A 25,935-nucleotide genomic window follows, 5' to 3' on the forward strand; every position below is an offset into this window, starting at 1 on the left:
CTCTTCACTTTAGGGCCATGTACTGTTGGAGGACTGGACTGGTTCACTGACATTTAACCATTTCAACATGGAACTTCACACACAGTTTGTCTTTTACTGTTACTTACATACCATGCACACAGACCACAATATCAGACCACAATTTTGCACAACCAAGAGAAATTTTACTTCTCCTTGCCAATAGAAGCCACTACAGACTGAACTCAAACAATGACCAAACTCAAGAGAGTGTAGAAACATGCATAATGTTAACATTCATTGTAAAAAAAAAAAAAATGGTCACTGATGTTTGAGCTTACCGAAAGATATTTCTGCAGCATATCTTGGGAGCTGTTCAAGAAGTCCTGGTGCTGAATCATCTTGAAGGGTCTCCTGCTGAATTGTGGCAGTTCCATCTTACCAACCCACTTACTGCACTGCACCATCAAACAAACAACACAAACAAGTTGGAGAAACATCAGAACACTTCCTTATCAGTTTGTCACATGTACACGCAAAACCAAACCTTGAGACACTCCGGTACCTTACCTTGGAATGTGCTGTGTGCATGGTGTGATGCCAAAGTGAACAGGACATTCAAAATGTGACCGAGCCCAGACAAACATTTTGTGACATTCTAGTCCTAACTTGAATGAGTGGTACTTTCAAATTTTCTCTGTGGAAATATCCGTCAGATTTTTCTGAGCAAAGGGGACTTTTAAAGGGGACTGTTTCCCTGATAGTTAATTTTATATCATAACTTTTCAAAGTTATTGAGCAGTATTCACATCACCTGTGTATTGCATAATCAAATGTGAAAAATCCGGAGACAGCTGTGAAAAGTCCAGAGATAGATGTGAAAAATCCAGCGACAGATGTGAAAAGTCCAGAGACAAATGTGAAAAGTCCAGAGACAAATGTGAAAAGTCCAGAGACAAATGTGAAACGTCCAGAGACAAAAGTGGAAAGTCCAGAGACTAATGTGAAAAGTCCAGAGACAAATGTGGAAAGTCCACAGACAAATATGAAAAGTCCACAGACAAATGTGAAAAGTCCACAGACAAATGTGGAAAGTCCACAGACAAATGTGGAAAGTCCACAGACAAATGTGAAAAGTCTAGAGACAAATGTGAAAAGTCCAGAGACAAATGTGAAAAGTCTGTGGACATTTGAATGGTTTTGTCATATAATTACCTCTTTTAATCTATGCTGCAGGGCATGAAAATCCCCCAAGCGACGTGAGATTACCCATCCTGGTATTGATATGGCCGGGTCAGTGGGATGTACCACTATCACATAATAAGGGACCACCTTGTCACTTTCCTCCAAGATCTGGGCGTAGAAAAATTTCAGAATTTTTGCAATGAGTGCTGAATAGCCGTCATATCTGTTAGGTTAACCTCAACAGAGTTGTTTCTTTTCTTGGGATGACATATTAGAGTTACATGCCTGTAAACTGGCATAAACATCACTACTTAATTGAGCAGAGACCAAAAGTCATCGGGTGATGTATAACTGCTCAGGTGATTTCAAACCTCTCTCTGATCCATATTTTATATTTGTCTGATATTCAAGAAATGTGATCCTAAAGGACAGAGAAAATATTTCATGGGATATAAATGGGGCCACATTGGCTAAGCAGTCAGTGGAGCATTTATAACAGTCCAAGGTACCAGTAATGGGGTATGTTCAAATTGCTTTGCGCTTTGAAGCAACTGAAGTTTTCTGTACTTACATGGACAGGTTCTGGACTGTAACGGTTTCTTCATTAAAAGTCTCTAGTAGTGATGTAAGGAGTGTCCCTGCGATTTGACTCACCTGTGCTGCGCATATATCTGCTCGCCACTTGCCAATGTGATCACTCCACAGGTCTGTCCTCTCGATGTAGGTCTCCAAGGTACTCTTCTCCAGTTTGAGTTGCTCAGTTTCTTTTTCCAGCATTTGCTGCATCTGTAGATTACATTTAACAAGTAAGAGAGTCAATCAAAACCCATCTTCTAAGAGCTTGACCTCCATAGATAGGTGTCACTAAAAGCTGCAACCTCCTTAAGTTTTGAACCATGCATAAGCCTGACTAAACTATCTGAATACTGAGTCAGCAATCCAAGCACACCTGTGTTTACTCAAAGCACAGAACTTAACAATGAGCTTTCTTCGGGATAGTTAATTACTTAAGTGCAAACACTCAACATTGAGTACTCTACCCTTGGCTCTGCCCTGTGGGCACTCCTGAAGTTGCTCAACACCTGAAAGTTATTACATTGGGGCTTCTTCAATCTGGTTAGAGTACTCATCAAATGCAAAGATTTCACACTGAGTGTCCTACCTTTGAGTCAGCACTGTGAGCGCTCTTGAGGTTACTCAGCGCCTGCAGCTTGTTGCTCAGTCTCTCCTCCACTTGCTGGAGTTTGGTCATGACTGACATGGTCTGCTCTGCGAAGCTGGTCTCGGCCGTCTGTAGTTCCTCTTGAGGGGGCTTCACCTGTCAACAATTTGAAGCATGTCAAAGAGTTCATACATCTCCCTGTGCTGGCATGTCATTGCAAACCAAGCCTGCCAACTGCACGTAAGAATTCCAAAACAATGACGGATCTAAACTCCAGGACAATCCATGACATTCCTTCTTCCATGACAAATTCTGTGACGTTTCAAAATATTCAATTACTTTCTCGGACTTCCAAGACATTTCTACAGGGTAACAGAACACTTGTGAAGACAAAACAATGGAGTTCTTTTTCAGGGAGAGGTTTACCTTTGTGTTGAATCCCTTCTTTTCCAGGACTTCCGGGCTGAGATCTTCCCCGGTTCCCTTCTCGTTGGGATCGCCCAGCGCTGCCATCAGCTTGGTGTAGCTGTCACTTACCAGGAAGGAAGGGTAGTAGGTCTCATCCAGCTCCTGGTAGATTTGGTGCTGGGCACTGTAGAATGACTCTGGACCCTGCACAAGGCCAAACATGGAAACAAACACCGCAGTTAAGCAAATGGTCTGCGGTAATACAATGCAGGCATATCTCTTTACAGCAAACCCTTTTACATTATATTAACTTGCCACCCTTGCCATGAAAAGCTTCACAGCTCATCAAACACGGTCAGACGGAGAAAGAGGCCACTTGGCTCATTTCAGTTCCTCTCAGGGGAAGAGGGTAAAACACAAATTGCACTTCAAGAAAAGGAAGTCTGAATTTCAGCACGAAAGAATCAACATCATAGATCCAATAACAATCAGGGATCATGAATAAATTGATTGAATTACCCTGTTGGCTGCCAGGAAGTCAGTCATGCCCTTGATGTGACCTCTGTCCACCTTTACTGCACTGGCTGTAGCCAGGTAGGTCTGGTATATCTCATTGGCATACATGTGCTGGTCCTTGGGCTGGGAAAAAAGTTACAAAGGCTCCTTGAAAAGTGCCTAAAGGTACATCTAAAAACCATTCCAGACCCTGATGGGCAAGTCAATGATTTCTGCAACCATTTGGACTACCTACAGTGTACAGTCCTGATGGCAGGCTTTTGTCTTTTGAAGGTGGCGGAACTCAAGGCAAAAGTCAAACAGTTAATACTCTTGGCCTAGCATATGACAATTCATTCTCATTTAGTAATTCAGAAAGTTTATGCTCAACTGCATGACTCTGGAACACCCACATTCTACACTCACATATTCAACACCAATAACACTGTAGACAAGTTTCCAGGAGTGAACAATAAAGTTTGGTGACAGGTGCCAGCACGAGAACAGACACACGGATCCACCAATTAAAACAAAACATCCTCACCTTCTTACTCTCCCTCATTTGCTCCACTGCCAACCAAAAGCTGTTTAACAAAACATATAGCAAATCTATGAACACATACATGCAGCAAAGCGTACAATGTTTTCAGTAAGTGGTGTCAGGCCTTAATTACAATTTTGTTTGTGGACATGCATAGCTCATGAGGGTAATTCGCTCTTGGGTGATAAGGGGCAATCATAGCTAAGAATCCTCCTTTCCCAACGAGGTTCAAACAGCATAATAACGGAACCACAGCTGTCCTCATCTGCGTGCTTCCTGGAATGAGTAGATGGAAACAATTCCAGTAAGGTGTCTTGCTCAAGAACACACGGCCTGGTGTGATATTGTTCAAATCCAGATCACACTGAGTCTTACAAATCATCACATCTTCCCCCAACAGGCATTAATAAATCTGAACACTGTTTCAGTAAATAAATTATCATCTCTGATGTAAGACCAATTTATATCTAAATACACATCTCACATGTAGATGAGACCAGGTCTCCACTGTAAGCATCAAAATGTTTCACAGTTAAGGGAAATGATTGGGGTAAGGTGCCTTGCTTGAGGGCACAAGCTCTTACTTCTTATTGCCGTAACGATACAATCCAAAGGCTCCTTGCAACTCAAAAAGTACTTTGATCACGATCAAACTAACTGTGAAATCTTACTTGAGCAAGTCATCTTTGCCTTCCTTCTTCAGGAAGTTGGTCAGGTAGGCTCTAGCCACCTTGTCCGACAGGATCTCGTCCAGCGTCAGCACCCTCTGTGGCCTCAGATCGTGCAGCGGTTTAGAGTGTGTGGAGTGACTGTATGCCTGGTACTCCGGTCCCCCAAGGAGAGCCAGGCGTCGCTCGCACTGGACTTTGGCAACTTTGCACTGAAAGCGAAGATTAGTTTTAAATCAAAGAACGTCAAGTCATATAAGCAAACAAAGTGTCACATAAGAATAACATATGAATAGCTAAGACATCCTATGCAAAACCAAGGATGTATATTTCAGAATGCTGCAGATTTCCACTAACCTATTTCAACTGTGAATGATCAAGGAGGGCTAGGTTTAAAGTTAAAGAGTTCAATTAAGAAATTAATATAAATATGGATAAAAGAGAACATCTGACATTTTGACATTGTGGGAAAGTTCTTCCAATCCCATTGTCTAATTTCTGGGAACAGCCTGCTTTTGCGGCAGGGAAATTAGAAGAGATAAATACATGGTGTTACCGCAATCTTTACTATAGATCTAGTTTCTTTCACCATGAAAACCTTTAAGTCTTAAGGGAAATTAGAGTTGTTCCCAACTGATTTGATTACTTGGACTCAGTGTACTCATATCCAATCACTTGAATTGGATTCTTGCCTGGTTGATGTATCTCTTGAGGTTGCGGACTCGGAGCAGGTTGGCCTTGCCGCTGCTCTTGGCCGACTTGTCTGCCTCTGGACCCCTAGCCTTCTTCAAGTCTTGGATCATGGTGGCATGCATTATTTCAGTGATGATGTGGTACCTGACAAGAAAAGAGCAATTTTATTCAAAAGTCACTTGTTTTAGATTTCAAAATAATAGACTGAGCAACACTAAATGTGACCCGCTCTGCCAAAAAGGGTATTAAGGGACCCTGTGCTATTTCATGCTAAGGGCTATTCTATGTAGACAAGGTGATTTTTACTATTTGGTTTTTTGGCTTTTATTATATTAATACTTTCACAATTCATACAAGAAACCTAACTGTTGCTATAAACTTCAAAAGACTTTCTTCTTGGCTGATTTTTTCCTACTTCATGTGTTTAAAAGCTTTATCTCTGAAAGTACTTGTGTTGCTGTGTATGATATGATTATGCAAAAATCATATATATCTCCAGATTGCAAATTGACACAGGGTTCAAACCTGCACCGAGTTAAAGCTTATAAGGAAACCAATTTAAATGTGTATGTTCCATAATACCCATTTTGTGGAACCGGTCACAAATAATAATGCACTAAACCACACTGTCACCATAACTCGTCCTGATCATCACTTTGTAGACAGCTTCCAGAAGGGCAAAAAGTACAAATTTTATATAGATTTCTAAAAACTGTTATTATTCTTTTGTCTTTGACAGAAGTAACGCCTGTTGGGAAAAGATTACTGTTTACAAGATGCTGCTGAGCGAGTCACAGGTCATTCCCATCACATGAATGTTGGGCTGGTGACCTGTTTTTGATAATGAGGAAAACTGTGCTTTAAGTGGTTTTGACCTGTCCATTTCATTAATTTATCTTTGCATAGTTGAAATTAAAAAAACAAAAATTGCGAGATGAAAAAAAGGCTCTTTCAGGTGCCCTCAGATGGAGTAGTTAACTGACCTGATCTGCTGCAGTTCCTGTATGTCACTGCACATGTTGATCAGTTTGATGAATTCCTCATAGGATGCAGCGTAAGCGTACTTGCGCTTGTGGTTCTCGGCCAGTGTCTGACGATGCTCCAAGAACGACACCAGCATGCTGTTGACAAAGTACGGGTCACAGACCAGGTCCACCACAGGTTTCAGAGCTACAGTAGGACACAACAAAGTTTAACTTAATAAGGGCTTTCGTATTGAAGAAATTCTGATGTTGCTCTAAAACATTAGATAAAATCTGTTGATGTCCGCCTTCCTGGTTCATTTGTATTCAGCATATGCTTTAACAGTAACTTAATAATATCATAATTAAACATCACACTTAAAAATTACAGCTTAACACAGGTTTGATTTGAGTATTTCTTTATATCTCATAGAATTGGTTGAAAATGACATGTACTGCCAATGTTAACCCCCTAGGGTGTGTGCAAAATCATATTGAAATTAGCAGATTCGGGAATGTTGGGGTTAAGTTTAATTTTATTAACAAAAAAATCATAACACTTGGATTTAATATTTTAGGGGAGAGGGGTTCATAAAAAGTTTAGCCACAAAACATTGCATGTATTATCTCCCTCACATCTGACAATTTGCATGTAACTCACACGTGTCAATTGCTCATACAATAGAAAATGCAGGAACAGAAAACGGTTGATCAGATTCAGTGGCAAAATGTAATGGCCCAAGGATGCAGTCACATGTACATATGTACAGTGTACTCTGCTTTATGAAGTTTGGTGCGCTGCAACTTTTGCTCAAACAAAAGTTCCTTCTTTACAGATGAAAGTTACATTGTAGACTGCAGGAACTATGCCCCTCTATAAACTTGAGTGTAATTATCTCCTGCATTTATCAAGCAGTTAACAATTATTGTCAAATCTTGTTCCACACTTGCACAATTGGGAGGAGGAGTTTAAAAAAAGACTGACCCACCTCCGCAGGTGATGATCTCTCGTAGCAGGTGGCGGGCGGTGTCTGAGTTAGCGATGCCGGCCGGCAGCATGAGGACCAGCATCACCTCCACTGTCTCCCTCAGGAACTCCCTCTCGGCCTCCTCGTTGATCAGGCAAGGGTGGAGGAGGAAAGGCTTGGGGTTGGGGGCATCTCTGGAAGGAGGGAGGGAGAGACAAGGATGGATAAAAGGGGGCGGGAAAGGGGTACCAGAACAAACTTACAGTTACAAGAAAGTTTTCACCCCTTGAATGAGTTTACAGCAAATATCTGTGGTCACGTAAAGACACACATCCACCACGTAAGAAGACTTTTTTAGCTTTATTTGGACTAAATGAAATAATGTGTTTTAGCTTACCATGCCTGAACTAACCTACAGTATCAAGCAGGACTTACATCTTTCTTACTGCAAACCAGAGCAACAGTTTTGTGCACACTGTTCTGTATTGTTATAAAGTGGTCAGACTGATCAAAAAAAGTGGCAGGTTATTTTAGCCCATCTTACAGCCGGGGGGGAGGAGGAACTCATCCCCCTCCCCCCTCAAGAACTCTGCTGTGCCACGGTTAACTTTTTTTAAAACTTGGAATGCATGTGAAGACACTCCTTGTCATCACAAATATGAAGTTTGAACTCAGACATCTGGCACGGTAATTCGTTTTTCAAAAACTGGTGTGAAAATGACTGCAAAGAGTTACTCTAAAACTCCTAAAGGCTAAGCTCCTCAAAAAATGCACTGCAGTGGTCCACCCCCTCCCATTCTTTAAAACCCTAAATCCCTAGGATTTAGGGTTTGCAACATCACTTTAAAATTGGAGGATTCAGGACTGTTTAGGGATCTATGGGTTCATATCAGATACTGTTGCATATGAACTGTAACACATATGTGCATATAAAAAGAAATCACTGGCCATCATCCTACCCTGATATTTTTGCTAAAGAATTTGGAGCAAACATATAAAATTCCTTCACACAATTTGTAAGTTTGGCCACATGACCCAACACAACAAAATGGCTCTCATATTATGAGGGCTGCAGGAATCCCAACAGGAATTAATGCTGTGCAGTTTTATTAGTACATGTACATGAGGGTGCACTGCGTGAACAATAGTCAAATGCTCTGTATTCTAGATCTTTCTCTTGCACATGAAATCTAATGTGCAAAGGGACAGACTTGTTTAATAGGATCCGGTAATGTTTTCACTTTCAATACACAAGACCAAATTGACAAATTCATTATTGTGTCTTGTGTTCTCCTGCACTTGGTTAAGATGGCAACTTGTGAGGAAATGCTGATAGAAAATTGTGGGATAACTAACAATCTCCTGTGGGAAAAGTTTACCTGCTGACAAATATCCAAACTATCTCAAGCCTCGGTAGTTCTCTGCCAAAACTTGTCCTCAACAGCCTCAGCTTATGCAAAATCTAATTAAACACAAGCAGAGCCCTTTTCTACTGCCATAAATCCTGGTTTCATTTTTTCCAGCACAAATATTGCTTAGGGTATAGCCTACTTTTTTACTGGTACTCACTTGACAGTGGTCTCTCTCAGCTCAGCAAAGTGATCACAGAATTTATAAACAACATCGCTTGTGAAGAACCGTACCTAAAAATAAGATGAGAAGAAAAGAGAGCAATTTCTACAGGCACAGTCCACCAGTAAAAATCCCTATTCAACAAAGACATGGCATACTGTTACCTTTCCTGGAATCCCACAGAAAGCTCCCGTTTCCTCATGTGAAAATTATTACAGTTATCTTTGTGGACACATTTTTTGGCACAATCCATGTTGAACAGCCATAGCTGTACAGTTCAAAGAGGGTGCTCAATTAACAGGCAAATGCGGCTTTTAGCAACAACAGGTAACAAAGGTTATAGCTGATGGACTAGAATGCAATGTTGTCCCACAACCGGTATGTCGCCGAGGCTACATCAAGGACAGCTGTCTATTCAAGCCTGTTTTTCCTGCAGTAGCTAAAAGACCTGCCTGTTTGCTGTATTTGTAACAGGTTTATTTGTATCAAATGCATTGCCTGCAATAGTTCCACTATTTGTATGACCTTAGGGCTGTATGGAATATCAAAAACTACTTACCTCATCTATATTCTTTAATCTTTTTGAAAGGTTTTCCAAAAACTCCCACATGTCCTCTCTGCAGTGAGGCAATGGAAAAAAGGGAAAAATTATTTAATGGACAATTGTCACGTCATGGCCGTTTTCCAATACTTAACTTCGGCTCCGTCTCAGGCTTCAATTGTTTTTTACCAGCTGACTTTGAAGCTGTAAGCACAGTAATCAGTCTAATAGTGCCACAAAACATCAAATAAGATGCAAGACAGCCAAAAATTACAGTAACCCAATGTAATTTAAACGCTTCAGGCCCACAATCAGGGAATGGTTATGGGAACGGAGCCTGAGACGGAGACGAAGTTGAGTATTGGAAAATGGCCCAAGATCACATGAACATATTCATACAGGTGTACTGATTTTCAACTGCTTACAAGACTGCGGGATCAGGCAAACTATTCAGTGACATTAAGTTCATTAAACATATACATGTGCATGCAATATGAAATGAACTGCAGTTGACATATCCACTAGATGGTAAAATAAACAGCAAAGTACTGTGGCCAGGATTAACCACTTGAAATTACATTTGCAATTTTACGTCCCTCTGGGGTTTTTTTCTCTGTGACTTTTCCAGAAACAAACAATTTTCAATCTCCCACATTATGACGACTGGGCAGAAAATAACAAAATCCATGTAGTGTGGTTGAAACAGTTCAATCAAAGCATGGGGAAAAATGACGGTTAAGCTGTGCCAAAATCAGGAATTACAGACTAGTCCATGACCACAAATCACTGTCTCCACACTCGGCTGAACATGGAAACTTGCATGGATCAGTCACAAGGTGAAAAGAGCATGTGGATGGTTGCAAACAGAATTCACTTTCCTTTGTCACAAGGACAGTACACTTTACACACACTATGCAACTTTATGATTATGCAACAGCCACCTTCTGAACTCTGAGCTGCTTACTCAACCGATTCCTCAAAGGTTTGTGCCATCTTAAGTGGACTTACTCTAGAGCAGCTGTGAACTCGCTGGTATCCTGCCCCAGATTGCTGTACCAACTCATCACAAAATCCTTCACGACCATGTCAAAAACTGTCGACAAAACAAACATGAATCGGAAAAATACCACAGAGATTTTTGAAAGTATATGGTTTCAGAATGATTTGGTGAGATTTCTCAATTAAGTTGTAAGCGATATTTGGACTTTATGATACTTTTTTCTGACTGAAGTGTCTTTGAGAAAAGAGGGCATTTCATAAAACAGGTCAGGTACGTATACGATACACACTTAAACATAAACATGTACTATACAAACATTATTATGTTAATGTATGATCAAGCAAATGATTAGACACATTTCTTTGTATTTCAGACATCTGCATTACATGAGTATGTACCAATGATGTACGTGCAAAGTGCATAAACTCACAATGGTATACAAATTAATAATGAAATTTTTGAAAGTATTTCTGAGGTAAACCTTTTTCTTAGTCAAGCTGGTTAACACAACATCCCTGCAGAGCTTCCTGATCCACATTCCAAGAAAAGAGCTCTACTCTCTCATAATACTGTGCATAGTATTCAATGACTATCAACCCAATCTGGCCCAATAGGAAAGCCATAAATTCAGCCTTGCCATGAACCCTCCCCCACCCCAAACAAAGCCTACTTAAGAAACTGCTGTGTTTGGCATTGGGATAAATTCCAGGGTCACTGGAACAAACAAGATGACTCAGTTTCTCCAGTCATCTTTGTCTATGCCTGATCTTTGGTAAAAAAACCAAACAACCTTGACAACTTTGCTCAAAACCACTACACAAAAAAGCCTACAAACTGTTGTTACATGTAGGTACAGATTTGAAGCATGTGACCCCTGCAGCTCTACATGAAAACAAGCAGACCAACCAACAAAACTATTAAGAAATTTAGAATGCACTACTCAGGAATTAGCCTACGCCAGTGATAGGAAAGAGGTTCCCTGGACACACAAGAACCGCAACTGTGAAACCACCTTGTTGGATATAGAGGAGGTTTAATGCACATGGGCAAAACATGGAAGTTGAATAAAACGAAAAGCGAGAGAAACGAAGTCAGGGGTCACCAACACAAGAGGGCGCAATCGTAACTACTGGCGCTAGCCATTTTTGTCCTTTGTAAGGTATATGTAGCTTATAACGTCCCCATCATTTGTGTGGTGTATTTTTGTCGTGTTGACATAGCACACGTGTGCAGTTCTCGTCAACATTAAAAGGTGCCTCGTTACTGTACTTGATTGTGTCAATATTAAAATTCTTATAGCACACTTGTCACTCAAAAATTGGCCTTTGAAATAGCTTTATGTTTGTTACACTGGCAATGGTCCTTTGCCGTAATATTGTGTGAAAGCTGTCAAGAGACAACATATGAAACTTGCACCATTTTAGCAGTTGAGAAGGGGCAAGGTCTTTCATAGGTTATGATAGGAGAGCCGGGTGCATTGTCTAAAGACCCCTCTCTTCTTCATGCAAGGAGTGCACACTGCAGGAATCTATATTTGTCAGGCAGATCAGAAAAGACTTACCCTCCTTGACTGCTTTGTCCAGGTTACGTGAGATTACCGTTCCCCTTGGCCTACGCTGCCTGCGTGATAACACTTCCTGTCAAAGGCCAACAAGCAAACAATGTGTTTCAAAGACCCCAAAACACAAAAAAAATTAATTCCCTGATGCATTTATTTTACAAGAGACAGCTTACCACTCAGGATTTTCAGTGCCAAAATTGCCAGAATACACATTTATCAAATGAAAATTTCTGCCTACCAAGAATTTTATGTCATGAACTTGTGACCAATACAAAAAACAATTGGCCACAATTTCCTGAGATGCATTTGTGTACATAGCAACTAGATTTTGGAAACACTTCTTTTTACTAATTTTAATATTAATCCAATTGATTGGTATGCACATATTTTGAATCAGCCGCTTGAAGAGCAGAAAATGAAACTGATCTATGTACATGTACTTGTAACTGAACAAACAATTGGTGTACAGCGTGTTGGAAAAACACTTTGAATAGGTTTATTCTACTGCTCTCAGCAATGCAAGTTAGAATATCACAGAGTTTCTCAACATTTCCATCTACAGTATGTACAAACTACAAAGGTCTTGCTTTCAGAACATTCAGAATATTCTATCAAACCCCTGCTTCGTGAGTCCTGAAACTAACAGCATCCAACACATACATGTACTTCCCAGTTTCCAAAGTCGGGATATTACTAGATTCAGAACTGTGGCTAGGGCAGGCCCAATAGCTGGGTTATAAATCCTGAATTCTCAGTATGAACAGGACTCTCACCATGACTTTTGTCACCAGGATGTTGGCAGCAGGCGAGGGGCTGGCCAGCACGGATGTCTTCCGCTTCTTGCCCGAGAACATCACCATGATGAACCCCATCAGGAACCCCACCACCGTAACTCCCAGGTACACCAGCACCGAAGTCAGGTTGCTGACCTGGACAAAGCCCAGCTGGTAGGAGATGGCCAAAAAGGCCACCAGGCCCCCCATGGTGTACACATTGACATAGCCCATGCTGGCAAGCTGTCCAACACCAACTCTTCCCCTACGGACTAGCCCACTCTCTCAGCAAAGCCGTTTCAAACAGCTACCCATCAAAGAAGAATATGTTGGACTTCCTCTACTGTAAGAATTAGGTTGAAATACGAAGGGAAACCAAACTTTTCAGAGGCAACTTATACCAACATCCGCTCAACACATATCAGTATACACAGTGTAGCTGCAATGCTGGCTGCCCTCAATATGACTACCGCATGTTGTGCACATTTTGCGCCAACTGGTTTCTAACTTTAGAGCTGTATGCCTCAGTGCACACATGTGTATATTAAATATGCAAGTTTACGTTTCAGATTTGTACATGCACACCCTGAAAGTAGTGAGTGCAACAGTACAGTGTGTGGTAATAATGTATGTAAGTATCATACCAGTACCTGCCAGTTTGATCACAAAAGAACAGGGAATCATGATGTGACTGTTGGCAGTAAATGTGGAAAAGGGACTGCAAAGTTTCCACAACTCTACATGTAGCTGTCCCATGCTGCCATGCACATCAAGGAAAATTTTGCCTTGATGAACTCTAAGCTTCATTGAATATGTACACCAACACACAGTTGGCATATGTGCAGAACTGCATGGTGTGTAAGGGCCCACTGCATGGTGTGCCAAGCCAAGCAAACTACGAGGCAAAAGTCAAAGTGCAGAGGAACTAATGAAATCTCATAAACTGAAAGGCAACTGCCCGTCCTCGTTATGTCCAGTCTAAGGCTGCTTGAAATAATTAACGGGAGCTGAGAGTTAAGTACAGAACAGCCCCCTTTACAATGTAAACAAACGAACAGCCATGGAGGGCAGTACATGTAATTGAAAGTAATACGCCACACAATAGTGTCTTTTACACTGAGGTGACATCCCGATCAATAAGCAAATTACATGCAAGTTGGGGAAGCTCTGTTACTTCTGATCTCAACAAAGAGATTGCACGTCATCAAGAGTAAGGACATCATACTCTTCATAAAAGAACACCAGTTAGAAATTACAAAAATTAGAGGGGCTGAGTCAATTCGAATAATTCACTATTCAAATATTCGACCTTCAATTCTCTCAAATATCCCAATATTTGGTGGTACCAACCAGCAGATTGTTGAGGAACAAACAATATGCAAAAGTAGTTGCAATAATGGACACAATTGTACATTATAATTACTACAATAGTTTTTCACGCCAAGATTTAAGAGACGAACAATAATTCTTTTCCTGTTGAAAATGTATATTCTTTTTAAATTTTTTAATGAATAATATACTTTTCACGTCCTTGTAAGGTTTTTGACTCTTTTTAAATTTACTTGGAACAAGCTTCCATCGTGCAATTTTTCTCATTTAAAATAAAAGAAAATTCTCCCTTCCTTTACATTGATTTCCGATTCGAATATTCAAATTTGAAAAATACTATTCAAATATTTGATGATTGATTGAATATTCAGATATTCGGCATAGCCTTAGAAATTAGTACAAAAGTTAGAGAGCTACAAAGAATGTCACTAAGTCAGTTTGCTAAAATTAAGTCGTTGGTATGATCTAACTCAATAGAGCAACCCAATGAGCACACTGAAAGGCTCAGTGTGCTCTTGATACATATTTGTTGTAACATCACTAGCTACAAATGGTAGATTACAGGCTATGGGCAGAATTACGGTCCCATCAATAAATATACATGTGTACATGAACAAGACCCGGCATGAGTTTGACAGCATCCAGTGCAGGTGGATCCCTTGCCATCCTAAGAAGTTGTAACGTAATACAGACTGGTGTCCTACAAGGGTTACATCATTCTCTTCATCCTTTCTATTCATACTTCCCCCCCAACACTATGAAACATCTGCTTTCCTGAAGTTCCTATACCAAGAATTTGTTAAAAATCTTACAATGCTGGCCTTCAAGCATTGTTTAACATCGGCAAAACGTTTGGCAATTATTGTACACTAAGAGCAGCATTATCTCTTCTCACCCAAAAGAACTGTTGACCCATGAACCCAAATTATAGATAAATCTGGTGAAAACAGAAGCCATTACTGCAGGGCCACACTGTTCACACATAGGTGGTACGCGCATGTTACAATCCTCTCCGACCAAGAGTCGTGACTTGCAAAAGTGCGTGGGCATTCTCAATTCAAGAAGTATGCGAGTGCGATGGCACTGCAGGAATGGCATTTCCTTGGATTTGTCAAGTCAAACGGCCTTATTAGATGAAACAAAATCACAGCAAAGCAATAACACAGAAAACAAGAGCCAATCAAGGTTTTCTCCCTGACAAAGACACTGCTTTTATTAACAACTGATGAGAAAGAGAAAAATATATATTTCATACCAAAGTCAACACATGTACATGACACCCTTTTCAACTAGTTACACAGTCATTAAATGTAGTTTTTTCCTAGGATTTATTCAAATTGTACACAATCTGGGACAAAGTCTTCAGAAGCCAAATGTAACCTGATTTTTTCATATCAGAAAGACACTGAAAAAGATGCCAATTTTTCTCAATGTGCCATTCTACAAACGTATGGTTGGATTTTTTTTAATGCTGACTTTATGGGTCAAAATATTTACTCTATTTCACCCTAACATGCCAAGTCAAAAGTTTTATGGGCAAAATGAAACCTACTCTTTCCCAAAAAGAGGCACAAGTTTGTTTCACAAAGTGTCATTCTCTAAAACAAGGATTTTAATCATTAAAAGAAAGCCAACAAGTTCAAACCCCCAGTGTTCTTAATCAATATGCTAATTCAACATTCTTAAAAAATCACTAGTTATAGATGGAAGGCCAATTTAAACAATCTTTATAATAAATTTATACATGTCCTTAAAAACAACTTTCAGTATACAATGTACATGGATAAAGCAACAAAAGACAATATTTACATGTAGTTTTTAAAAAAGAAGGAATGATTTATTTGACTATTTACAACTTGAAGCACTGCACGTATTTGCTATTTTACTAGCTATTCTCACCACTGTGTTCCATCTCCGCCTCAAAGAGGAACTTGTGGATTTGAAATTTGACTCTTGATTTGACGGACGGTGGAAGCTTCTTGCACATGGCGGCCATGGACCGAAAGAATGCATCGTCTTCATCCTCCACTGTCCCATTCCGCACCTCTTTGCAACAGTTCAGTATACCATCTTCCAGTTGGAGAGACTCATCCCGTTTCCGTTTCCTCGCAATGAGATACACAGGTACTGGAATGGGGGGTTTACTGGAATTGTTCAATTGAGTTTCAACAAGCTCCCCTTCACTTCCTCTATCGCAATGCCCATCGCTATCACAGTCAGCAAATGAGTCGTCATTCATAGCCATGTTGCTTCTGTCAATTCACAAAGCAAAAATGCGCAGAATGATTCAGTGCTGTGTATCTTGTAAGTTTACATTAGATTATGACGTGGAATGGACCATACAAACATGCTGGTGTAGAGTGAAATTACCTATAGGTACATAGGTGTACCTTGTTTTCAAGTACGGAAGCAGGAATCCCAGAACGTGTTCATATTTATAGGGCTTGACATTCTTTGTATCTTGCTTCTTTCTAGACTTCAGAAAGGCATCCCGGATGTCCTTCCATCTCTTGGCAGCCTGTGGCCCTAAAACATACAAACAAAAAATTACTACCTGTTCAATTAAGTATGTCATCAATTTCCCCGCACTTTCTTAGCAGCAGGTGATTCGTACAAGTAAACGAGTTGGCCGTACTGCTTTAACCTTGCAAGGTACTCTGGGATGCCATGCAGCTACATGTATATAAAAAAAACAGCAACAAAGGAGAACTGATTCAGTAACACTTAAGACTGGGAGGTGAAATGGAACTTCCAAATTGACAACAATTTTGACACACGTCAACACTCAAAAGTGTATTGTGTGAATAGCATGACTGGTGTGAAAAAAGTGTGAAAAAATGCCACTAATACAAGTTCCAGCGGTGGTTGAAGGAACTTTGTCAAGTTCATACATCAGAGGGAACCGTGTTCCAAAATAAGCCAGTGAGATTTGTGAAAGCTTCAAAAAGTTTGTCTCTTGATCAGGTGAACTTCGCAGGTAACTGTCAGATAGCACCTTAACTGGCAGAAAAACGAATGCTTGAATTTTTCAACAGACAGAAAAAAAATTCTTGTCATCCCAGTATTGAAAACTTACCTGTACCTCCCTTCCCTTTTACCCCTAAGAGAACTGTCTTTTTAGGGCCATTTCATTATAATGTTCATGTGAATACATGTAAACAAATGGGTAGGCCAAAATGTACCAAAATCAAAAGTACTGTAGTTATAGTCATAACTATATAACTGCATGCATTTAAACAGTTGATTTTCCACACACGATGTGCATTCCATCATGCATTCATAATTCAGTTCTCTGTGACATATGAGAGCTTTGGGACCTTTTGGCTGTATCACCTCCTTCGAACCAGATCAGAAGTCAGCAGCCATGTTGCCTCTGGGCAACCAAGACCATATCATTATGCTAAAGGGGTGGTGATATTATATGATAAAGAAACAATGCTTTTTCCTTTAAAGTTACCACATTTTATTTTTCTTAAGCTTGAACAATTGTCCCTTTTGTATTTTGACAATAGCTGTGTTACATAAAAGTTATGTTGTTTCTGCTACATTGATTGCTACTCTCTTAAAAGTACTTTAATTTACAAAGTATCCACACCTAAATGGTACAGTCCAAGCACCATGAGGAGGCAAGATGGTGGCAAACAGCTACGCTGTTTCAGATCATATTTTTTGCGTGAAAACAACTTCATTTGCAAATTGTTTTGTGACCTCCAACTATTGAAAAGTCTCTTTCACTTATCAGTCAGCCCAAGTATGTACACTATGCCTCTTGTATTTTTGAGATGTTGACGCTGTGTTGACGTTACTATCCTGTGTTGACGGAAATTAGTAAGACCTGTCCCCCCCCCCGGGATTTCCATCCATGCCCCCATTAATAAAAATAATTAAAATATTTTGATAATAAACACAGGTGTAACTTTGTCAGTATATGAAAATAATATTGCAGTCTCGTGAACAAGTCTGACAGGGTTAGACATGATCACCCGATCTCTCAGCATGATAACATAACAAGTTACATGATTGGTCCATCCTGTATGCAATCTCCAACTTCCCCTTTTCAGTTTTGGAAGCAATCTTCCTCAACAGTTTAACTTTAGGCCTAAACCTTAAGAAAATGTGATTGGCTGATGGCGTTATTACCGACAAATCACACAATAAGATCGACTGATCGCGCAAAATTTGGGCGATCGCGCATGTTAGAATTTTATAGGCCCATCAACCGATCGCGCTCAACATAGCCTAACATTTTGTACAGACACGTACGGTACACGTACATGTACATTGCTGTAGGCCTACTGTACATGTACGTGGTAAAGCCTGCCCTACGCACGGACCGCGGAGGTGCATGAGCATGCAACATCGTACCGGGCGCTCGGTAAAATACCTAAAAAGGGGAAATGCCTCGTTTTCTTCTTACCTGACATGTTCACTCTCCCTCCAACGGCCTCCCAAATATCTTGTTTTTGGAGTGTATCTTTATAAGCTTCCAACGATCTGTCATACAACTGAGGGTATTTCTGAACTTCGAGTATTAAGTTCTCGCCGCAAGAGTCTGAGTACGACGCCATGTTTGCCAGCCCATGACGTCGAATCCAACGAGAACGCTGATTGGACAGAACGCGCCGTCTCACTGCGCGCGGTATCTTCGATCTGAGTTTACCGCTCGTTATGTGAGCGAAAACGGAATATCCGCGCGGTAGAAATATAGCTCACTTGGTTTTCCATGAATCTTTGGGATAATTTTACTGCAGAAAACCATACAGTAAGGGCCAAATATGAAACTGTTCCGCATTAACTTAGAAACGTGAACAATTTCTCAAAGATACTGTGCTGAGACTGCGCTTTTGTTAGGTATGATGCCACGGCTGGGCTGGGTTGTTGAACCATGGAGGAATGGTTGAACACACCATCCTCTTCGAATCTTTGAGTCTGGATCCTTTTGGCAATGGCGGATCCAGGGGGGCAACTGGGGCCATGCCATTAGTGGTGTTACTAAGGCTAAACGTCCGAGAGGCACCCAGGGGTGCAAACATTTTTTCAAAAGGCACCACAAGAAAATAAGCTGAAGCTGCATTTCAACAGATATTATTCAGATATTTCAAATGGAGGAGGGGGCAGGCACCTGCTGGGGGTGGTACATGCCCCCCCCCAACAAAAAATAGCAGCTGGGCCTATTTTTCTATTAATCAGGGCACCCTTTTTTAATTCTTTGGTTCTCATATTTTTTTTACTTGAGGGAAGGTCGGTCAGTCGAAAAAAAATAAATTCCTAACCAAAATAAACTTCTACATGTATACTACTGTCATATAGATGACTGAATAAACCAGGCAAAGTGCACTATGCATGGTTGTCACTTGTTTTTATAACGAGTATACCTTGAGTGTCTGTTTCTAGCGGAGTTTTTATTGTTGCACGGCAACACAATATATGTACTTGAATTTTCAATTCATGGAACCACCCAAACTACAAATGTAGTTTCATAAAAAGTATTAAAAAGCACCTCTAAGGAAAACAGGTTTTCTCTGATTTTATCTGTTCAAAAAAATAAATGCATATAGCCATTGTTTGGTATGCACAAAGGTTTATCCACTACCAACACAGGGCGAAGTTTCCCCTCATTTTCTCTGTTTTCTCTGAATGATGCAATCTACATTCAGAATTCGCATCTTGGCATGTACAGAAAAAAAGCCCTTTTTAGCTGGTTATAGTTGAGCTCTGAAGACAAATGACACTGTGTTCGATTTGGATTTTTCCATATTTATTTGAACAGATAAATCACAGAAAACATGTTTTCCTTAGAGGTGCACTTTAAATAAAGCAAAATGAATAGTTTAAATATGAATATAAAAAGCAAAAAATATAGGACAAACATGACAAGTGTGACAGCAGTAGAACGGAAGACACCAGCCATGACATAATAATTAAGCGCGGCAGCAAAACTAGACTTGTCTCAGTCTCCATCTATTATGTACTAACAGGTCTGAAAGGCAGTGTGGGGGGGGTTGTGAGCTTGTTTCCATTATCATATCAGTACATGTATCAATTCACTTTTTCACACAAAAACTGATTGCATAAGAATGACGGTAAAGTTTTTGGTGTCACATTTAAATAGGCTATACATGTACATACAGTATGTATGTTTTTACCCATATCGGCAGCCAGAAAAGTGTACAATTATTATGGCGCTCTACACTTGTTTGTATGTATGTACAGACATGTATATGAAGTGCATTGGGTGCTGTACGTTACTACTGGTTTTGTCCCATATCTTGCTGGGTATATATATACATGTATATCACCCCATCAGAAAGGCCACCAAAGAAGAGATGAAATACTTCCCAAATTTTTGCCCCCAATAAAAATCCAAGTTAGTCCTCCCCCCGACAATCTGGTGCCTATGGGGTACCACTTGCAGATGGTATTCAGTAATGGTTCCTTCAATCACGCCTCAACATGGCAAGGAAATGTTGAAACAACGTGAAGTGCCATCCCATTGCTGTGGAAAGTCATTCACATGCATACATACATGTTCATGTATGTACATGTATCTATACCCAGAATGCTTTTCTACTTTGTGCATAAAATCAACCATAAAAACATACCGCATTCTGTCACCGCCCTCCATTACTGCAGCTTCCCAGAAAACAACTGCTTTCTGTGGTATTCTCAAACTGAGACAAACTGTGCAATGGGTGATAAACTGCTAATAAGTTGGAAACTTGAGTTATTTTTCAATGACATATGGGATGACATTAAGACTGCATAATATGGTCAATCTCTGGTCTCCTGAGATAATTAACGTAATTATACCAAGCTGATTTCAATCCTTGTAAACAAATACAATATACCTGCCATAATGATGCATCCTACAATGTACATTGTACATGTACATCTCATAACCACTTGCTTCCTTAAATCAGCCTAAGCATGCAGGCACACTGGTTGTAGCTCCAAGAGAGTGCCTTCAACATGCCCATGTTTCAGTGATGTAAAGAAACAGCCATAATTTTCAAGCAAGGCCTTTGCAAGCCCATTTCAGCTGGTACTTCTTTAAGGTTCATTGGAAAACTTTTCCAGACCACTAAAAAAAAACACAAGTAGCATTACTATAAATTTCACAAAATCTCAAAAACAAGTAAAAGTCACTCCACGCTATTTCTTAGCCGTCATGATTCGGACGCTTACCCTTTCAAATTTACTAACAAAATCTAGTATCCAGTTTTGCTCAATTTTGTTGGCTTCAGAATTTTAGAATTGCTCCCCATCCCAAATTTATTAAGTACGTTTAGCTTTTGGAGCACTCAGGAAGGTTGCCATTACAAAATTTGAAATTCAGAGCTCGGCTTAAATATAGATAAGGAAGCTCTCATTTCTAAATTTCATGGAAGCCACAAATCAAGCCAACAACTAAAACATCATAAGCATTGTGATCAAAGTGCACACAGCTTCAAATTGAAATGCAGAAAAATTTATCTTGGGGAAAAAAATCAATTCTGCCAGTGTGGGTAAGCGAAAACGCCTTTTTTGCAGAGCAAACAGGACAGGGAAGTCATGCATGAAACACACAACTGAATTAAGCCCTTTGACACCCCTGTGCTCACACAGGCGTGAAATTCTTTGATGGCTAAAATCTAAACTATTTGGCTGCACAGACGTGTACTGAATGTACACATATGTAATTGGTTCTCCATGCATTACATGTGTGATAGAAGTTTGTCCCTTTTCACCACCTCCATACTTAAAAGTGCTCAAAATCTCACACAGAACGCTGGAAAAACTGTTCAAGATTTAGCTGTATGTGGGATTCTGCATTACACACTGCTGTGCTTTACAGCTGAGCAAAATTTTCACATGAGGCCCAGCAGAATGAATTTTGTGATTCAAGGCATGCAATGAAGGCTGGTTTTTTCCAGCTCTTTGAACAGCGACTGTACATGTAGTTCCTGCTTTCGTATTGAACTTTTATTCTGGCACCACCCAAACCATTGTACACAAAAGCTTCAATTGTAATGCAACACGTCTGGCCTTACACACCCTGCAAAGATAGACATACATGTTACATGTAGCGTACATGTACCGGTACTTTTGCCACTTCATCTATTCATGTAAAAATTGCAACAACATTGTAAATAAACTTTAGAACAAATAACTTTATAAATACATTTCTATACCATGTCCGGACTACACAATGTATACCAAACAGATATGTGTGTGGTGTACTGCCCTTTTTTTCCAAATTCATATTCTCCTAACTGCGATTTAATCTATAACACTACCAAGCATTCACTTCCACGAACTGCCAAATACCTGTAAATTGAATCAAACAGGGTTTAGATGAGGAGTAGAACTTGAAATGTGGTCACTGGATGCTGAAAAGCATGCATTATCATAAATTTTAAAAAATGGCTGAAGACAAAGATATTTTTCTCTTTAACACTTTAATACATGAAGCCAGAGACCGATGAGGGCGAGCAATGGATGCAGCTTGAGGGCATATATTTTTCAATATTCCACTGCCTCAGAGACCTGTAAAACACCAGTACAGCACAGCATACAGCAGTCAGTTTTATGTTCTTTCAGTCTCCATACTTCACTTGTGATCTGTGATGCGCTAACCCTACATACTTAGTGTGGACTTGTGAACAAAAGATGTCCACACGACGCAGGAAAGGAAGACGTTCCGTGGACTCACACATGCCCACAGGACATTTCCCCTTCTCTGAAAAAGGGGTTTAGAGGCATTTGGGGGAAGGGGGTCATCTGTTGTAAAAGGGAGCTGAAAATTGTGTTCCCAGTTCAAGAAAAATGAGTATTTTCACTGAGTTTTCTTAACTGCACGAAAAGCTAGGAATGTCCACAGTAGGTATGTAAGGTAAGTGTGGGTGTACATGAATGTGTAATGAATGTACCACTACTTTCCTACAGCGGTTGACAAAAATGCCAGTCCTTGAGGAAGTTAGGGTTAATCTTGTCTCTGTGTTTTGGATGCTGGTCAAAAACAAGGAAGCCTCTCTGCTTCCTTGAGAAAATTGGCTCCACACAGACGGTCATGAGACCAACAAGTGGATGGCAGGGAAGTAAACACCACACAGCCACAACAAGCAGGAAGAAATTTCCAAGGGATCAAGACTGGGGGAATCCCCCCTCCACAACCAGATTGGCACCGGACACCCAGCCTGCGATTTCCTCCTATGAAATGAACCAATAAACCCAGCAGATCAAGAGGACAGGGGAGAACACAACAAAAATACACACATGTGTGTACACTTCTTTGAGGTAAACTCATCAACGGACAGTATTCCCAAGGAAGCCATGTTTTATCTTGTTCCTTGAATCTTTTTTTCTTTTTTTACAAAATATCAACTAATTGATGGAATGGTCTCTGACTATTCTTAGGATTCCTGTTGTCCAATTTTCCTTTGAATTTTTTTCTCAAAACCTGGCATAAAAGACTAAGGTCCGTTTCATCACAAATGTGAATTAATTTATTCATCAGAGTGGACAGGTGATAATTTGCCAGGTAATTCCACTTTATTCTACCAATGATGCCCTTGATTAAAAAAAAATTAAAAACAAACCTTGCTTTCAATTTCAATAAGGTCATCTCATAATAAGGTCCATTCCTGGACAGCTCAGGTGACACAAAGTTATATCAGGTTCAAACCAGAAAAGGTGCAGTGCCAGCAAAATCTAAAAACAAGAAGCACAGGTCCACAAAAACTTTCCCATTTCCCACTTGCTGACTTTGAACTTTGGTTTGGAGAAGATTTGCATTTGGGCAGTTTTCACCCCATACGTTTTTACCCCTAACCCCCAGGGTATATGTAAAATCATATTGAAATTGTAGGATTTGGGACTGTTAGGGATAGCTATGCATGAAACCCTGCACACTTGATTCATTGTAACTCCCCATCGGCATATTGGAAAAAACTCTGGGAAATATGGAAGGGCTGCATTGCACTGTGATCAGAATATTGATAAGAATATAATATAAATTCAGTGCTCTGAAATATGTGATTGCCGAGCTTTCGGTAACTGAGTACCTTCTTCAGGGCAAGCAGGTTCAACAACTGCTTGCCCTGAAGAAGGTACTCAGTTACATCACATGTTCCAGAGCACTGATTTTATATTATATTCTTGTCAGTATTTGGAAAGAACTCTCCCTGATCTTCTAAAAATCCTTTATTTTGTATAAAGAAACCAACAGCAGAGAAGAAAAACCTTATTAATTTAATTGGCAGACTATCCAAGCCTTTGTTAAACAATGGAGACAGAATTTTAGAAATGATATTTCTCAGAACCCAAATTTTAGACAATTTAAGAAAATTGAAATTCTTTACAGCATAACATTCTGGGAATGTGGAAAACTATTAATGCAGATTTGGGGAAATTGTCACATTTTATTTTAATGGTGCGTGTAGCATTTTGGCCATAACACCTGAAAAGTAACTCGAAATTTACAGCCAGAGGAGAAAAACCATTTTGGAAGGCTTAATGGAAAATTTGCATCCGATTCCCCGAAAGTACCATGGTAAATACATGTATGTATTTATAAATTCAATTCCCTCACAGTGAAGGCTCTTTGCAACCATCAAACAGAAAGACCCTGTTTATGTCAAATGCATGCTATTTTGCCCAACTCAAAAGCTTTATCAACTTCAAACTCAATTTGTGACCATTATCAAACTGTCAAGTCTAGAAAGAATTGACATCTTTAAGGTCCTGGTCAACAGACATTCATATCAAATCTAAATTTCACAATCAAGGTGGGTACAAAGTTATAACAATGAACTACATGTATCTGGACATGGAGGTTTGGGTTTCAAATGAATGTTTCAAACGTGTTTGGTTTCAAACATCTAGTACATGTACATGTACATCCACTGGCCAATTCATTGCCTTGGCTCTGCAGTGAAAAAGACAAGGAATCAGAACTTCATTCAATTGTTACTGAGCATTTTACTTGAATTCAAAGATGTAATAAGGCATACTTTTCCTACAAACAATGTCTTCACAGTTGCTCAAGAGGTGAAGCTTGCAGCATACTGCACTTGCAGGGTTTTCCAAAATTTCCACCTCACTTGTGCACTTACATGTACATGTAGCTACCTGTGCCTTCAGGTCTCAGTTTAATGACTCCCTGATGTAAAACCATTCTGCTCAATGCTGCTCCTGAAGCATCAAAATGCCTTATGTGAAGCTAAGCACTGGCGGCGGAAGTGGTAAAGGGATGGGCCCCCTTAGTTTTTGGACTTTTGGCAGGAGTGGGTCTTAGTGGATTGGTTTATTAATGGCTGATGCTTGATGGTTTCACAACCACACAACCCCCACTTTGAAAATCATGCTGCCACTACTGAAGCCAAGTCTGTGATGGAGTATTTTAATTCTTTTGTTATTGACAATAAACATTTAGAAATGATTCTTTAGTCTTTGTTTATCCCCATGTCACTGAAAGCCAGCAGAACCACAACATCACATACATGTAATCTGAAGCTTCGTACATTCTCCTGTAACAGTTTGGCAACTGTCATTTGGCACAAGTTTGTACTCAAAAGCAAATATATGCTACAAGCATTAATCAAACCATCCATAAGCTACAATTAGGCGTGACAATAGTATACAGGTACACTGTACGACAGTGTTTCCCTTGCCTATTCAAGTGTGTGGCAGCCCACCTCACTGATTTTAGTGATCATCTCAGGCTTTTCTGTTGAATTTTACTACCTCACATTTAAAATAGACAAAGATGGGAGGAAAAAGCAAAATAAGTAAAATACATGTACTTAAAAAAAATCAGTTTTAAATCTTTCAGAATGATAAGGGAGGACACAGAATACAACATCAATTTATTTTAGATGAGAAATTTGGAGTAAACGGACAACTGGACTAGGCCTATAGAATTTATTATTCTAGGCTTTTTTAAAAACACTCGCTTTTATTTTAGGCACTAGAATTTTAGCAAAATTTGTTGAACCACCTGACACACATCAGTACCCCAGGGGAAACCCTGCTGTACGACATGTAAGCATGTAAGTGTATGAGAATAATTCGAATTACAGTAAGCTGAAATTATTGAAGGATTTATTTTAATAAATGTATTTACCTAAATAAAGTACAAA

The 25,935-nt window shown here is 39.8% G+C and overlaps 2 protein-coding genes across 3 annotated transcripts in view; both read right to left on the reverse strand.

Moving 5' to 3' along the window:
* Window positions 1-25,935, reverse strand: part of LOC110976850 (sorting nexin-25-like) — a 34,202-nt gene that overhangs the window by 7,272 nt on the left and 995 nt on the right. For both annotated transcript variants that reach the window (XM_022230491.2, XM_022230489.2), the window contains exons 2-17: window positions 12,488-12,830; window positions 11,715-11,790; window positions 10,162-10,246; window positions 9,172-9,229; window positions 8,610-8,683; window positions 7,062-7,234; window positions 6,094-6,280; window positions 5,110-5,254; window positions 4,421-4,629; window positions 3,753-3,792; window positions 3,233-3,352; window positions 2,732-2,917; window positions 2,306-2,461; window positions 1,798-1,929; window positions 1,174-1,311; window positions 300-416 (exon numbers count right to left, since the gene is read on the reverse strand). In XM_022230491.2, coding sequence (XP_022086183.2) covers window positions 300-416; window positions 1,174-1,311; window positions 1,798-1,929; window positions 2,306-2,461; window positions 2,732-2,917; window positions 3,233-3,352; window positions 3,753-3,792; window positions 4,421-4,629; window positions 5,110-5,254; window positions 6,094-6,280; window positions 7,062-7,234; window positions 8,610-8,683; window positions 9,172-9,229; window positions 10,162-10,246; window positions 11,715-11,790; window positions 12,488-12,721 — 2,130 coding nt within the window. In that variant the 5' untranslated portion in view covers window positions 12,722-12,830. The remainder of the gene's footprint in view (window positions 1-299; window positions 417-1,173; window positions 1,312-1,797; window positions 1,930-2,305; window positions 2,462-2,731; window positions 2,918-3,232; window positions 3,353-3,752; window positions 3,793-4,420; window positions 4,630-5,109; window positions 5,255-6,093; window positions 6,281-7,061; window positions 7,235-8,609; window positions 8,684-9,171; window positions 9,230-10,161; window positions 10,247-11,714; window positions 11,791-12,487; window positions 12,831-25,935) is intronic.
* LOC110976852 (uncharacterized) lies at window positions 14,997-18,455 on the reverse strand. The gene is made up of 3 exons (XM_022230493.2): window positions 18,234-18,455; window positions 16,207-16,342; window positions 14,997-16,068 (listed from the first exon to the last, which is right to left on the reverse strand). The coding sequence occupies exons 1-3, from the start codon at window positions 18,382-18,384 to the stop codon at window positions 15,702-15,704; spliced, it is 654 nt and encodes a 217-aa protein (XP_022086185.2). The 5' UTR covers window positions 18,385-18,455; the 3' UTR covers window positions 14,997-15,701.

The sequence above is a fragment of the Acanthaster planci genome, linkage group LG02, assembly GCF_054643075.1.
Source record: "Acanthaster planci isolate LZ-2023a linkage group LG02, COTS_SCS, whole genome shotgun sequence".
Classification (NCBI taxonomy): Eukaryota; Metazoa; Echinodermata; class Asteroidea; order Valvatida; family Acanthasteridae; genus Acanthaster; species Acanthaster planci.

Excerpts from the sequence above, each read along its gene's own strand:
- LOC110976852 (XM_022230493.2), bottom strand. The coding sequence starts at position 18,384 with ATGGCGTCGTACTCAGACTCTTGCGGCGAGAACTTAATACTCGAAGTT. Across the intron at positions 16,343-18,233 it reads AGGGAGAGTGAACATGTCAG|GGCCACAGGCTGCCAAGAGA; the intron begins GTAAGAAGAAAA and ends TGTATGTTTTAG. Across the intron at positions 16,069-16,206 it reads CTTCCGTACTTGAAAACAAG|AAGCAACATGGCTATGAATG; the intron begins GTACACCTATGT and ends GTGAATTGACAG.